The sequence below is a fragment of the Daphnia pulicaria genome, chromosome 1 (genome assembly GCF_021234035.1).
Source record: "Daphnia pulicaria isolate SC F1-1A chromosome 1, SC_F0-13Bv2, whole genome shotgun sequence".
In the NCBI taxonomy this organism is placed as follows: Eukaryota; Metazoa; Arthropoda; class Branchiopoda; order Diplostraca; family Daphniidae; genus Daphnia; species Daphnia pulicaria.
Genome location: NC_060913.1, coordinates 27,493,758 through 27,508,523, shown reverse-complemented (window position 1 = coordinate 27,508,523; position 14,766 = coordinate 27,493,758). Strand labels below are relative to the sequence as shown.

Here is a 14,766-nt window from a genome sequence, read left to right as displayed (position 1 = left end):
CCTAAATATATACAGCAAGGAAACTATCTCGGCAGAATAGTTTTCTTGGAACGTTTTCCAGGACGGATCTGGCTTTCCATACGCATCAGTTTGAAATTCATCATATCGGCGCCTGTATCGGCGAATCCATACTTTTAAGACTTCACATAGATATGGCGAATTATTCGCCATATCTATGTAAGAAATTTTCCCCGAAACCAAAACCGGAGAAAACGGCAAACTTCTGGATGAAGTGCTAACTGAGTTGACGAGTTTAGATCAAGAAAAATCTACTTTTGAGGATGCGATTAGGTTTCTAAAACGGAAAACGATGAAAAGTGATGGCGATTTAACAATAAGAGTGGGAGGGGCAGAATCGAAGATCCCCTCGGGTTAAATAGGTTTCCTGGACTGGATTGCATCCGCGAACCCTGCCACTCATCCACAAACGGGTCGCTCATTAAGAATTCTTCGTCATTAGCATCTGTTCATTTTTGAAAGTTAAACGACAATTTCTATTCAGTAAATGGAATATATAATTTTTACCCTTAAGATTCCGAATCCGCTGGTCAAAATTTAAAATTCCAGCAAGGGACAGGGCAGCTGTTATTTTTTTCGGGAATGCCTCAGCCTTTGCCCGTTGGGCCACTTTGTAAACGTTTCAGTTCAGTCAGTTTCAGTTTCATACAACACATTCAACATATTTTTTTTTACTGGCCTGAAAGTCCCCTGGCACTGGCCTGAATGTCTTCCGTTCAGGCCAGTGGCCTGAATGTCGCTGGCCTGAACGTCACTGGCCTGAACGTCACACATCCGCGAAGAATGACCCGGCCGATGGGTTTGGTAAAACTTGAAGTCAGTAGGAAATTACTTTTGACTTGGATTCGTGGTCATTAGATCACCGGCTTCAAAAATCCCAAGTTTCTTTATTTTCTTCTCATCTAGAGTCTTTACGACATCATATTACGAAAGAATACCCAAGAAAAACAAGATCACTAAAATTTTTTGATAGAATCAAAGCATCAACATCATAACACAGCATTATCCATTCTTGGGTAGGTTCTGTAATTGTGTGCGACATTTTCACCTTATTTCGTTTCTACAACAACTTAAATTAGTTTTTCATGTTGCCATCAAAATTTTAACCTCCAGAAGAATTATCGTCATGCTCACAATCAGTACGCTCACGATCTAATACAATGTTTTCATAAAAGAAGCCGAACAGATTTATGACTCAGAATTTATTTCTTATAATGTAAACACATTCTTATTGACTTCCCCGACGATTCACTGCGTTTTCATTTGAGAACTATATGGCAGAGTTGTTGAGAAAGAGCGATAAGCCATTACAGCATATTGTTAAGCCTTTGGTAGAGTTGGAAAATTTAATAATTGCCAAACAAAAACAGTTTTCAGTGGAGGGGCAATTACGGGGGAAAAAATTAATTCTGTTTTCAATTTACAATTGACTACATTAAATATGACGCGAAAAATCTGAAAATGAAGACTGTTGTAGAATGTTGAGCTTGTGAAGCTCTTCATTTCAGAGTTTTCCGCGTCTTCCTAACTTAACTCGTTCTGTAGTTATCCCCCTTTAAACTTTTAAAGTACCCTAATTTGCATGGAGCTCTATAGAGTGATCAACCCAAACTTATGGATCCATTTTAAACCTACCCTTCCCTTGATCGGAAAAATAAATTTTTTTTTAGCTTAATGCTACCCATAATGGCTACGGCCAAAAAAAATTTGTCGCGCTATGACGAAAATTGGATTTTTGTGAACGCCGAGAAAAAACTCCTTTCTCCGTAAGGTTCTCTCGCGCGTTCCCAAACTTTAGCTAGGTACTGTACATATAAATTTCTCCCGCTTAGGTTCATTTAAAAAATAAATAAAATGGACCATTGTCAGGGATCTTCCCCTGGGCTGCCATATTGGTTGATTTTACTCAAGTTCTTATTTCACGATTTTAGAATGTTGCTCTTGCAGTCTTGCTCAACAACATACGTCGCCGATTTAAACGACAACCAACATTTTTTCTGTCTGATTATTTGATTTCAAGTTTTGTTAGATGTAGTAAACATTGACTTAATACGGGGGTTTCGTGAAGCCACGCAGTGAATGTGGATCTGTTTATCTCGATATCCTCCTTCATCCGAGACTTTGTTTGCTAATGCCGTGACTGCATGTCAAACTCTTAATTTCATATCATGTCAGTCTACCGTTATCAACATTTGGAAGCGTTTACATGCTGTTTGCGTAATTGCGTGTTCACTTTCCTTACGACAGGATTTACACATAGCGTCATTGATGACCTTTATGTATAGAATCAGATAACGTCCTTCAGTCCCATGGAAACCTGACGTACCAATTATATCTGCAATTTTATTGAAGCCTACATTGTAAAATTTTTATATAAAATTGGTGCTCTTTTAAGTGAATCCACCAGTGATTCCACTACCATCGTCATTCTTGGAATCTTAAATTTTCAATTTTCATTAAGAATGAAAGCTGTTGTCATTATTTTGACGTTTAACTTTTGCTTTTTGACAATATTGGCAGGCAAATTACCCAAAGTGTTGACGGAAGATGACATCAACAATAAACAAGTTTTTTTCGACAGGGAAGCGCCGTCTGCCCGAGGTAGGCCTATACCAACAGTGTAATTTTTTCCTTACCATTAACTTAATCAAATTCTATCATATATAGCGTGTGGTGGTAGTTACAATACCGCAACTGGAAGCTTCTCGTCTCCAAACTATCCAAACCCATACGGCTTTAACGAGAACTGCCAGTACACAATCCAAGTGGGGTTCAACGATCGCGTAGTGTTGCAATTTGCTTATTTCAATACAGAATCTAATTTCGATTATGTCACGGTAAGATCTTGTACATATAACGTTGAAGGGAGATCGCGGTGAATACTGAAAATGAACATGTTGAAAAAGGTTTATGATGGACCAACAACCGCCTCGCCCGTTTTGCTTCGTCTCAGTGGGGGCCCATATTCCGCTTATCCAGATGTTGTTTCATCAGGTTCTAGTTGCCTTGTGGTTCACATCTCCGATTATTCGACCAGTTACAACGGCTGGCAAGCCAATTATTACTCTACCCCCATTACAACGACTACAACTACAGCTCCGGTTCAGAGTATTGTTAAATGTTTTATTTTGTTTTTGTTTTTAATGAAGCAGATGATTCATTATTTTCAATTTTTTCATCTAATGAAGATTGCCCGCCATATTTCCAAGGTGACACAACTATTCCTTGCTGGAACTTGAATGGCAAATGTTACTGTTTCTCTAACCGCTATCAAGTATACACATTTTGCTTCACATCAAAACCGCTTCTAAAAAACTTTTAGATAAACTTGCATCCTTCCGATTAGGATTTCACCTGGGCTCAGGCGGATGGAATTTGCAGGGGAGGAAACATGACCTTGATTAGTCTTGAAACTAAAGAAGAAGATGAGATAATCTACAATCATTTTCGAGCTACGCCAGGTGTGCATTATTGACCTCGTTTTATTCATTAAAATATTGAATTATGCAACATTTTCTATTAGATTTGAATATTAACTATCCTTATTGGACATCGGGGAGTTATAACAATGGGTGGAAATGGGCCGCTACTGGTCAGTCGTTTACTTACACAAATTGGCAAACAGGACAACCCGATGGCAATCCACCTGCAGGATATTGCGCCTATGTTAATTTCGGTGTTAGTAACTTTAATAGTGGATATTGGCTTGACTATACCTGCACTTCCATGTTCAGATTGATCTGCGAATCATTTTGAATTTTCACATCCTTTACAAACGAATAATATTAAAGCAATTGGAAACATAATTTCATAAGCTATTTAAAAATAGCTTAAAAAATGTTGGATACAATTGAGTATTTGGAAATAAATTGATCAAATGTTAATAAGTTTTTCCAATGGTTTATGCGAATTTTTCCCCGTCATTGGCATCAGAGTTTTACAATCGGGAGTAGCAGCAATTGTTCAAACAATCTTCGACGCATATATTTTATAGTGTGAAAAGTTAATATCTTCGTGGTAATCAGCTAGAAAAATGAATTAACATTATTATTTTTGGGGGGGTTTTGCGTATACTGTAAGCGAGTTAGGTTTTTTCGTTCACACGGCGTTCACAGCACCCTTTAATCAACTCTAATTTTGCTAAAATTTTGAACATAAGCTCGTCTTATAATTACTTTTTCCCTGTCTTAACGCCGTAGTCGGAATCATGCTTCGTGAAATATAAATAAATACATTAATATATAAATGGTACAAAAAAATTATTTTGGAGGTACGGCGTACGAGTATACCCTTAGATTTGTTTTAAATAGATAAATCAAAGTACTAAATTGGGACATAAACGAACCTATAAATATCTATCTATACGCCGTGTTCATTTTATTTTAATATTGCGGAAATGAAACACCCCAAACATGGGATGTTATTTTTTTTTTTAAATCATGAATTTGATTGGGTTGGGCGAAAAGCAAAAAATGGCTCGTCCCGGATCGCCTCACGGGAAATACCAAATAAACTGACACGGGTTATGGCCCGGGTAAATATCGGCTAGACGCACGTCACTAGCGGACCCGATGAAATGTCCCGGTGCCCGTCCCGTAAAAATAATACCTCAGTGGGTTCTAATTTTTTTCAACCCGGGCAGTGGCCCGGGATTTCATATCCCGGGTTACAGCCCGGGATTACCGCCGGGGTTACCGTACCGTTATAGCCCTATAGGTAGCTAGTAGCCGGTGTCGGGGCAGCCAGTGTCGCGGAAGTAGCCAGTGTCCGTTTCCCAGTACGCTTAACTTTTTTTTAAATCCCTATGTAGCAGTCTAACATCCTGCGTTGCCATTTCATTTGTGTCCAAAATGGCCAATCAGCGTACAGCATCTTTAAAACGCTGTACGCGGATTGGGCCATTTTTTACACAAATGAGATGAAACATGGACTGCTCTATAAAGAGCATTTTATTCCATAACGATTTGGATGAGCCTATTGGCGTCAATCCGCGAAATGGTCGCCACACGTATCGGTCGTTTTCACCTGGAATTCACACAAACGTAAAAAAATTCAACATCGATAATTCGATATTTATCAATATAAAGAAGTATATTTTGTCAGGATTCCATGGAAAACGATGCAACATTTTGAAGAGGAGAAAAATTCGAGACAAATGGAGCGTTTACCAATCTGGCGGGTAGTACTGACAAATAATTCGTTGAACACAACTTCAATTATTGGATCGCGTACAAAATGAAGGTGTACGAATTATACATGGAAAAATAAGGTCCCACGCGATAACATTCAGAAACAGATATAGACTAACTAAGAGTCTAGTATAAAAAGAAATTTTTCAAGCTGCAAATTTTCCGAGGAATATATGTGTGCCGTCATGACGTTGGAGTTTTTGTGGGGGGGGGGGGGGGGGATTTAGATCAAATCGAAATGTAAAATATTTGTGTTTATCTCTGGCTTCAAGTACCATATTATGAAAGTGGAATGTTCGTAATTAAAAGAAGTAAGAGAATAAAGAACTCCTACATTTGATTTACTCTCTGTTTCAACTTGTGCAACTCTTCAGCAATAGCGTTCGGCAAGTCATTGCCAAATTGTTCGCTAAAATATTTCTCTAAGTCGAGCACTTCGTCTTGCCAAAAGTTCTTTGGCAAGGAGAACAACTCTTCCCAATTGACTTGTTCCTTTAATCCATTCGTATCAATTGAACCTTGTTTGGGAATTAACCCAATTGGGCTGGATTCAGCGACATCGGCTCCATCACACCGCTTCAGAACCCAATCAAGCACTCTGGAATTTTCACCGAATCCAGGCCACAAGAAAGAACCCTATTTGAAAAAGCGTGATTTTAGCGGAGAAAAATGTAAAAATAAAACAGGAGGTAACACGTAAACGCACGCAGAAAGTACAAGAATATTGAGACTTACATCGGTGCTTCGTCGGAACCAATTAACGTGGAAGATTTTGGGAAGTTTTCGACCAGGCTTTTCCATACTCAGCCAATGACCCAAGTAATTACCAGCGTTATACCCGAAAAATGGACGCATAGCGAAAGGATCATGCATAATTGATCGTCCCTGTAATTTTCAGCAATTTTTAACAGTTAAAGAAATATTTCTATTTAAGGATAAGTATGAAGGACAAAAATTGAAACGGACTTTGTGTTCAGCTGCAGCGGTGGCTTCCGAACTGACAGAGGCGCCAACGAAAACTCCGTGTTTCCAATTTAGAGCTTCGTAAACCAACGGTACACCTCTCGGGCGGCGACCTCCGAACAAAATTGCATCTATTGGTACTCCTTCGGGGCTTTCCCACAGAGGGTCAATGATTGGGCACTGACTGGCTGGTGCGCAAAATCTATAAAAAACAAACACTTAAACTTGCATCCAGATAATTTTACTTGCGTTCGGGAAACTTACCTGGAATTCGGATGGGCTGCCGGTTTTCCCGAGCTCTTGGTCCAGTTAGCGTCACCCAACCAACTTGTTATATCAACACCAGTAACTTCTTTCTCCAAGCCTTCCCAGAAAACTCCTCCATCACTCGTCCTAAAAAGTGAAAATAAAACAAAACATGATGAACAATGCAATGCAAAACATTAAGAACAAAATAAATAAATAGAAAGTTATTTTGTACTTTGCAACGTTCGTAAAAATCGTATTTTTTTGAATGGTGAGCATAGCCTATAATGACACAATAATATTATCTTTAATTAAATGTGCTCTAAACGTATAAAAAATAGTTATAGCATGCATTAGGATTGGTCGCATAGTTGGTTCCAGGCGCAACACCAAAAAATCCATTTTCCGGATTGATGGCTCGCAAACGTCCTTCTTTGTCGAAATGCATCCATGCAATGTCATCACCAACACATTCAACTTTATAGCCTACACATTACATCAATTTTTAAGAGTTGTTAGAAAGTTTAACAACACTATGCTTTTCAAAATCACTTAGCGCAGATTTTTTAAAAGGGATGCAGGCACAAAATTTAATTAGGAAATCAACTCAAACAACTAACCTGGTAAAGTTGGGGTTAACATTGCGAGATTAGTTTTGCCACAGGCACTAGGAAACGCAGCTGCGATGTACTTCTTTTGGCCTTGTGGATTTGTTATTCCTAAAATCTAGGAAATTAAACAAATAATTGGTAAAATAGGATATTAAAAATTTAACGATGTAATATTATTAAAATGCTTACAAGCATGTGTTCGGCAAGCCATCCTTCTCTTTTGGCTATTACTGAACCAATTCTAAGAGCGAAACATTTTTTTCCTAAAAGAGAATTGCCACCGTAGCCACTGCCGAATGATAAAATTTCACTGGTTTCGGGGCACCTAAAAAAATGGTATTTATGAATAGTGCTTTCATCACTGGAATCATTCAATGATAATATATACTGAATAATGATGGTTTGATCCGGATTGCACGGCCAGCTGTTTATCAGAGGTCTAGTCATTGGCAGTGGGCTACCAACAGAGTGTAGACAGCGGACAAAATCTCCTTCTCCCAATGTTTCAAGCACTTGCTGGCCCATTCTAGTCATAACGCGCATGGAAGCAACCACATAAGGAGAGTCTGTTAATTCAATTCCAATCTTCGATAACGGTGACCCGACCGGACCCATACTGAACGGAACGACGTACATTGTGCGACCTAAATTCAGCGATATATTTTAATTAACAATTGATTTTTGATTCGACCGAATAAGACGTGACTCTTGAGAGACATGTCCACGCAAGTAGACAGACTTGTTTCTAACCTTTCATGCAGTTGGGGAAACGCTCTTGAATGGCTTTGGGAAGATCATCAGGAGACATCCAATTTCCAAGTTGTCCGGCAACGCCGTCCATACGGTTCGGGATGGCATCGCTACGTTTAGTAGTTACAACAAATGTTCTGCTCTCAACTCTAGCTACATCGGCGGGATCGGTGCGAGTCAACCAACTAAAATACACAATTTAGATATAAAGTATAAATTTTACAAGAATTAATAAATAATAAAAAGGAGGAAATAATCAGTCCCGATTGGAAAACACCACGCAAAAACCCCCAAAAAAACCATCTTACCAGTTTTCCATCTTTGGCAATGATTCAATCATGCCCTGTTGCTGCATTTGTTGGATCAGCGATCTATTTTCTTGCTCTGATCCATTGCAAATGTGAACTTGACTGGGTTGGCAGAGTTTGACGCAATCCTCCACAAAACTGCGAACCTATAAATAAATGTGTTTAAAGAAGTTAACAATTCAGGACTATTCTAATAATCAGACACATTTTATTTTTTAGAATGATATTTTTACTTTGCTTGGTAGAGACTTCGCTTCCGCAGTTTCAAGGATGCTCAGCGAACGATTGAACGTTGCCGATGGAAGACGACATCCTTTGGTTTGGGACGTCACGAAATTCGAACTGCGAACCAAAAAAAGAAATTAATTTTCCAATTAGGGAGAGGGTGGACCTGAATAGGTAAGCCAAGAAACAGGCCAGAACAAGAGCATGACATCCATCGGAAAAATTGGAGTCAATCTTACCAAGGAGCATAATTTGGTGTAAGAGACATTTTTTTTGTTTTAAATCACTGCTTTTAGTGCTATTTGTTGTTGCACTTTTTGCTACCGCTGAAATATTTGCGAACGTTTTGGATAGTAGACAGTCTGTGTCTTCTGTCATACTATGTGTGAGCGCTTTTATACTCTAGACCTCACCTACAGCTTTCCAGCGAAAGCACGAGAGAGGCGAGCCCCTTTCTACGATTGGTCGGCAACTCACGCGGAGATAACCTTGGGAGATCACAAACAACCAGAAAATAATAGTTGTTTACGTTCCCAATTGAATTAGGCCGTCACAAATGAAATGACGTACGAAAATGCGAATGAGTTTGTCACTCTCTTCCGGAGACTCCGGTAAGCTAATCATTTTATTCCGTTGACTGAATCTATTTTTCATTGTAAATTAAACCTGCATTATTCAATTAGCAATTTGTATTATTCTCCCAAAAAAATCGTGCAGCATTGCTCTCGTCATTGACACACACTATTAAATGTATACAGACGCATTGATACGAAATGGGTTCAGGTTAAGCCAATAAGTGGAGCATTCAACTTCCACATATTTCGTAGTCGACCCGTGCAGACAGAGCCGATACAAACAACACAGAAAAACACTTCGATTGCGAAATTGTTGAACAAAACAAGAAACAGCAGTCTAAACATGATTTCAAGTAGTAAGTCTAAAGCAAGTAAACACGTCAACAACACGTGAACGTGAACGTGAATCGCGTCACGTCCCATCACTAGAAAATAGAAAAACAAAATCCAAAAGTTTATGCAAGTAGAATTTGCAAGTGATGTGTGGTATGACAATATGCAGACTAAAGGTTTCCTGGAAGTCCGTCCAATCGTCATGCATATCTACAATGTGTTGTTCTTTTTTTTTTTGTGTGTTTTCTAGTTAAAGTTTTTGCAGGTAAAATAAGGAACAAAAAAAAATCGTTCGACCTGTTTGCCTTGTAATTCCTCCCCCCCCCCCCCCACACACACACACAAAAAAAAATGTAGTTTAATTAAGTACGAGAGACAATTTTCGTGACTTTCACCTACGACTATAAAAAGTGTTTTCCCGTATTTGAGTCCAAATGCGCTTTAATGGATTAACCGGACAAGCTTGAAGATTGCTGTGGAAAATTTTCATTTATGGAATCATTAGACGTAAGATTCGCTGGCTTTCTCATCTACAATTTTGATCTCGTGAAGAAAGCAAAACATGCTATGATCACGCTGTGTTATGTAAGTCGAAAAATGATGCGGCGATTCTGATGCTCACCCGACCCCCCCCCCCCTCCATCCACTTAAAAAAAAAACTCGAACACCCAAAAGCAGCTGAACCCTAGGACCTTCCCTCAATTCTACTTATGGCCGGTATCAGTCTCTTGTTGACTTCAAAACAAAGACGTAAACAACCAGTGGAGAAAAACAAATTTCGCAACGATGAAGGTCTACCAAGGAGAGCCGATAGCGACTACGTGACCGCGGTAAACATTTTTTAAACATACGTACTATGAATATCAATGAAACAGGGAGAGCCGAAAAAAGCAACGTTCGATACAAAATGAGTAGCACATCTTTACAAGGTTTCTCGTTGTGTGGGGGGTTTTTGTTTTTCAATCAAGCAACAGGTCCTTCGAGTTCAAATTTAGCGCTAAATGTTTTGGTACAGCAAAGGAATCGGCTACGGCAGATTTGATACAACATTTCTTATTTCCCAAGAATTATGCCCTTTTGAACAGAAAAGTTTGATCGAAGAATCAAGAATTGTAAGGATTCTGTTGGGAAAGAGAACGCTTAAGGCACTGATCGCAGTAATTCCTTGCCTTGGATTGTTGTTCGTGAGCCAAGGACATCAGGGAAGGAAAAAACAGCAGACAGCTGTGACGTAATGAATGGTCACCATATGCAGCCATAGCTACAGTAATACAGTATGCTACTGAAGTCGATAACGCATGGTATCACTTATCAAATCGACCAAACTGTAGACCGAAACCAACAAGAAATGGAGCAAGTACCGAGGTTTAAATTATTCAGCCTTTCTCAATATAACGGAATAATTGGCCTTCATTACTAGCCCGTAGACTCATTTTTTTTTTTCAAGGGCTCCGCAACTAAAATTGTATTCAAAATAAAATAAAAACAATATTTCCACTTGAGCTGATAAGGAGAAGATAAGGGGAAGAAAAAAGGGGGAAGAGTTGAGTGTGAAAAGCCGTTTCCTGGATTCTTCAGTCCCTCGCCTTTGAATTTGGCCTGTAAGAAAAAAAGAAAGCCTAGCCTACCCCAAAATTTAAAAAAAAAAAAAAAATTTGGCTTAAAATAAGGAAATAGTACTGTACATTTCAATTGCTAACCCCTTGATTTTTTTAAAAGCCAAAAAAATTCTGACAAAAATAAAAGAATAAATTCATATGAAAAAAAAATCCCCTTTAAGGACAGTATAATCTAATTCATTTCTCTGTCAGTTTGTCTATTTCAGTTGCAATGGTGCATGGTTTCTTAGCCACTTTTGGTCTACGTGACAAATTTATAGTTGCCGTGGGGCGTGGGCGGGGAAAAAATCTTTTTCCTTAAGGTTAAACAAAAATTCCCTTCTTTTACGAAAGATCGGCAAATTATAGCACAACAAGTAAACATATGAACGGGAAAATATCTTTACTGCAGGATAATTTGGCATTAAATATTAATAGAAGTTAGCTACTAGATTACAAGACGATGAAAAAATTAACAAATTCAAACGACAGCTAGCTACCATAAAAAACGAAACGAAGAATAGCAGCTCAATCGAAGCCAAAAATATAATATCAAACTTCCGCAACCAGAAACCTCAAAAAGAAATTATGCCGAATAATTGCAGTAGATAATATTTGTAGGTTTCACAGAAGTATTCAAGGTAGAATCGAAATCTTACCGTTTAATTAATGCTAACAGCAACCTCGACATTCCAGCTTTTGAAGAGTATTGATTAACAAAAGAAATGATCTACAAAATTAGTAGCAAATTACTAGTAAACGTGACTGAGATACAACAACGTGATTCTAATGGACAACAGCTACCACAAAAACCGCCGAACTACTTAATTAAACTCTGAAAGTCTGAATATTAGAATGGACATTGGATTTTGGATTGTCGATCGATTGTATAGCCTTCAAGGCTTTCAACAGCTGTTTGGGAACGGAATTTGACATATTTACATTGGTTGCCTTTTTCTCCACTAGATGACGGCTGTTCCACAACAAAGAAAAACCAAAACATTATTATTGTTTTCAGCGTTTTCAGTCCTCAGTGTTGGGTACGACTGAACGGAAATTACGTTTCAACAATATTGCAAAGTTCTTAATCTTAAGATGCTTGATTTAGAAGTAATCCCTGAGAGATCGTTGGGTTGCGAACATTGGGAGTTTATATTAGGTAAGGTTTAGAGGAAAAAATTCTCTGAGATTAGTAATCGTTTTTGGTTCTTGAATTGCAAAATATTCGTTATGCCATTGAGTGTACACAAGCATACGGAATCGCACAGTATACTTATATTGGTTTGTGTACTTTTCAATCTTCATTATAGGAATGCAGTTTTCTCAAGCAGTTTGCATCTGCATGTCTCAGGTAGCAGTTATGAAGAGAGTCCAAGTAATATATAATGAGAATGTAAGTAAAATCTTTTAGCATACACACACAAACTTCGTGAACATACATGTTATTTGCTGTATAGGACCCTTTGGCTTCTGACCTTATTTTAAGTCTTACTTTGGATGGAATTCGCCTTTTATTTGATTCAGTTTCACAGCGCCTAAAAGTGATTGAGATTTTTGCCATGAATCTCATCAAACTGAAATACTGGTAATAGTAAAAATATTTTAAAATTTAGACAAGATTAGGAGAAATAATCATGCCCTATTTTGATATAGTGGCCTGGTTTTCAATTCAACTGATGTTATCCCAACCATAGATCAAATAGATCATTCTTTTGGAGCTACACACCCTGGAATATATGATCCTGAGAAAAGAATCTTTACTCTAAATTTCCGTGGCCTATCTTTTACCTTTCCAGTTGAACAGGCTAGCGAACCGAGATACGTTCGAGGACTTGGATCGCTTCAATTCACCAACGGCGCGTCTCCTATAGCAACAAAGATGTTCATTTTCAGTGGAAACAGCTTGGTTGACAGCAAACCACCTTCGCTACCGATATCCTGCTTTTTTTCTCATCCTTATCTGCAATGGCTCGAAGTTATTCGTCATAATGGATGTACTTCTGGTATCAAGCTCTCCATTATTTGTGAAGGTTCGGCTCAAACATTGATAAATTTAGAAACTAACTTTCAAATCAATGTAATTTTGCGTTTTAGGTCCATCTCAAGTATTGGAACCTAGACGACATGCCTGTGTCCAGGAATTATTTTTTGGAGCTTCTGCCGAAGATGTGCTTACGCTGTTGGGAGCTCCATCTCGCGTGTTTTATAAAGTAAAATGTGCAAATATATGTACATGCACTTTATAAATTTAATTCTTATCGTCGATGGTAGGACGAAGACAAAATGAGGATTCACAGTCCACAGGCGCATCGTCGAGCTCCAGCTTCTTTTTCGGATTATTTTTACAACTACTTCACTCTTGGATTAGTATACTTAAAATTATTCTAGATTTCATTTTTAAAAGTTTCATTACAAATTTCCCGTTTTAAAAAAGGATGCTTTATTCGATGGGAAATATCACAAGTTGAAGAAGTTCGTACTGCATACGAATTATCCAGGACATTACAATTTCAATATGTAAGTGAAACATTTTGCAGTGAATGCGTGGGAGCTGGTCAATGCTTAATTATTTTTTTTTTTAAATTCTCTCTCAATTAGGTATCACCGATGTGAGTTTAAGCTCCAGTTGCCGACCAAGGCCACTTCCGTCGATAATTCGAGATTGGTCGATTTATCGCCGACATTTATCACTGTTGGTTTTCAATTCACATATATGTTCTTGCGTGAAACCAATGTCATAAATTATTTACGAATGTAGGTATCTGCTTATTCACGTTGGGATGAAGTTTGCGAGAAAGTGCAGCCTAGTTCACGTCCGATTGTTTTACATCGATCGTCATCGACGAATACAACAAACCCCTTCGGTTCTACGTTCTGCTACGGGGTTGAGGATATTATTTTCGAGGTGAATAACGATTTTTAGATTCCTAAAATACTGAAAGCTTTTAATGAATTTCTCTTTTTGAATGTAAGGTGATGCCAAATAACCTTATAGCATCTGTAACGCTTTACGCATCCGATGATATCTCGCATGAATTACAATCGTAAAAGGATATTAGTCCTATAATTGGAAAATTTTATTACCAATATAATATAAACAGGATTTTTGTATTTGCCCAGGAAACAGACTGACGCCATGAATTGATCTTAAGTGCGCATCTCTTTCGTGATTGTATGTTTGAACGCAAAATAATGTAATAAAACACACTAAACATTAAGCACCAATTACTTTTCCAATGTTAATCTCTTATTCAAACATTCATATAGCTAGTTTGGAGTTTGGACTAGCCTATAAGACAATCAGTTATTGTGATGGCTGTGCGTTATGAGTTCAGGAGTAAAAAAAAAGAAGTTTGAATTGATTGTTCTGATAAAAGAGTAAATTGTAACAGTGTATATTGAAATATGTGTAGCACCCTTGTAAAATTTCGAAACATAGGGTAAAAGGTCTTTGCATGCCTCCATTTTTCACGATAACTCAGAAGTCAGAACGTTTGATTTATCGCATCATCAATCTAAAAAAATAAAATAAAATAAAATAACTTATATCATGAAACTAAATGCGTCTGGTTATTCTAGAATACCACGATGATGAATAAAGAATTAACGGTACAGAAAATAAAGGTCCAAGATAGGCTACATGTATAAACGAAATAACGTGCGCTCAATAAAAATGAAGTTGTTGAATAACAATACGACTGCTAAATATTTACTATTAACACAAATGCTATAATTAATAAACTGTTCTGTAATGTTGCCAACTATCCTATACATTCATCGCGGAAATATTTTCTACAATTTGGTGACGTAGGCTAATAAGTATGGGTTATGTCGATTTGAGGACAAACCTGACTACAATGACAATAAATTACTCGTACCCTCGTAAACTTCCCGTTTACGCCCAAAAAAGAATCTGAACATATAAAGTTGCAGAAGTGAATGATAAGCTA

General features: G+C 37.8%; 3 protein-coding genes across 4 annotated transcripts; 2 read left to right on the top strand and 1 right to left on the bottom strand.

The window, feature by feature from the left end:
- Positions 1-2,318: 2,318 nt before the first annotated feature.
- Positions 2,319-3,908, top strand: LOC124321064 (CUB and sushi domain-containing protein 1-like). Its single transcript, XM_046783973.1, has 6 exons — positions 2,319-2,619; positions 2,686-2,855; positions 2,925-3,126; positions 3,207-3,292; positions 3,365-3,479; positions 3,542-3,908. Exons 1-6 carry the CDS (start codon positions 2,481-2,483, stop codon positions 3,772-3,774), a joined length of 945 nt encoding a protein of 314 aa, XP_046639929.1. The 5' UTR covers positions 2,319-2,480; the 3' UTR covers positions 3,775-3,908.
- Positions 3,909-5,090: 1,182 nt separating this feature from the next.
- LOC124312517 (phosphoenolpyruvate carboxykinase, cytosolic [GTP]-like) lies at positions 5,091-11,713 on the bottom strand. Of its 2 annotated transcripts, none has more exons than XM_046777054.1 (13): positions 11,476-11,713; positions 8,319-8,427; positions 8,086-8,231; positions 7,778-7,962; positions 7,416-7,671; positions 7,217-7,352; positions 7,037-7,142; positions 6,769-6,902; positions 6,652-6,698; positions 6,435-6,563; positions 6,174-6,372; positions 5,943-6,092; positions 5,091-5,843 (listed from the first exon to the last, which is right to left on the bottom strand). In XM_046777054.1, exons 1-13 carry the CDS (start codon positions 11,505-11,507, stop codon positions 5,538-5,540), a joined length of 1,935 nt encoding a protein of 644 aa, XP_046633010.1. In that variant the 5' UTR covers positions 11,508-11,713; the 3' UTR covers positions 5,091-5,537. The 2 variants fall into 2 exon arrangements, with proteins under 2 accessions (XP_046633010.1, XP_046633013.1); XM_046777057.1 differs by lacking the exon at positions 11,476-11,713 and adding an exon at positions 8,550-8,695.
- A 97-nt stretch (positions 11,714-11,810) lies between these two features.
- Positions 11,811-14,035, top strand: LOC124312531 (PHAF1 protein CG7083-like). Its single transcript, XM_046777058.1, has 11 exons — positions 11,811-11,975; positions 12,127-12,209; positions 12,274-12,401; positions 12,470-12,846; positions 12,911-13,026; positions 13,088-13,183; positions 13,251-13,333; positions 13,415-13,508; positions 13,575-13,721; positions 13,790-13,860; positions 13,937-14,035. The coding sequence occupies exons 1-11, from the start codon at positions 11,912-11,914 to the stop codon at positions 13,959-13,961; spliced, it is 1,284 nt and encodes a 427-aa protein (XP_046633014.1). The 5' UTR covers positions 11,811-11,911; the 3' UTR covers positions 13,962-14,035.
- Positions 14,036-14,766: the final 731 nt, after the last annotated feature.

What these genes read in the sequence shown, in the direction of transcription:
- LOC124312531 (XM_046777058.1), top strand. Translation starts at nt 11,912, where the DNA reads ATGCTTGATTTAGAAGTAATCCCTGAGAGATCGTTGGGTTGCGAACAT. An exon ending in ACATTGGGAGTTTATATTAG is followed by an intron (nt 11,976 to 12,126) that starts GTAAGGTTTAGA and finishes TCTTCATTATAG; the next exon opens with GAATGCAGTTTTCTCAAGCA. An exon ending in ATCTCGCATGAATTACAATC is followed by an intron (nt 13,861 to 13,936) that starts GTAAAAGGATAT and finishes GTATTTGCCCAG; the next exon opens with GAAACAGACTGACGCCATGA.
- LOC124312517 (XM_046777054.1), bottom strand. Translation starts at nt 11,507, where the DNA reads ATGTCGAGGTTGCTGTTAGCATTAATTAAACG. An exon ending in GATCAAACCATCATTATTCA is followed by an intron (nt 7,353 to 7,415) that starts GTATATATTATC and finishes CCATTTTTTTAG; the next exon opens with GTGCCCCGAAACCAGTGAAA. An exon ending in GTTAACCCCAACTTTACCAG is followed by an intron (nt 6,903 to 7,036) that starts GTTAGTTGTTTG and finishes TGTAATGTGTAG; the next exon opens with GCTATAAAGTTGAATGTGTT.
- LOC124321064 (XM_046783973.1), top strand. Translation starts at nt 2,481, where the DNA reads ATGAAAGCTGTTGTCATTATTTTGACGTTTAACTTTTGCTTTTTGACA. An exon ending in GGAAGCGCCGTCTGCCCGAG is followed by an intron (nt 2,620 to 2,685) that starts GTAGGCCTATAC and finishes TATCATATATAG; the next exon opens with CGTGTGGTGGTAGTTACAAT. An exon ending in AACTACAGCTCCGGTTCAGA is followed by an intron (nt 3,127 to 3,206) that starts GTATTGTTAAAT and finishes CATCTAATGAAG; the next exon opens with ATTGCCCGCCATATTTCCAA.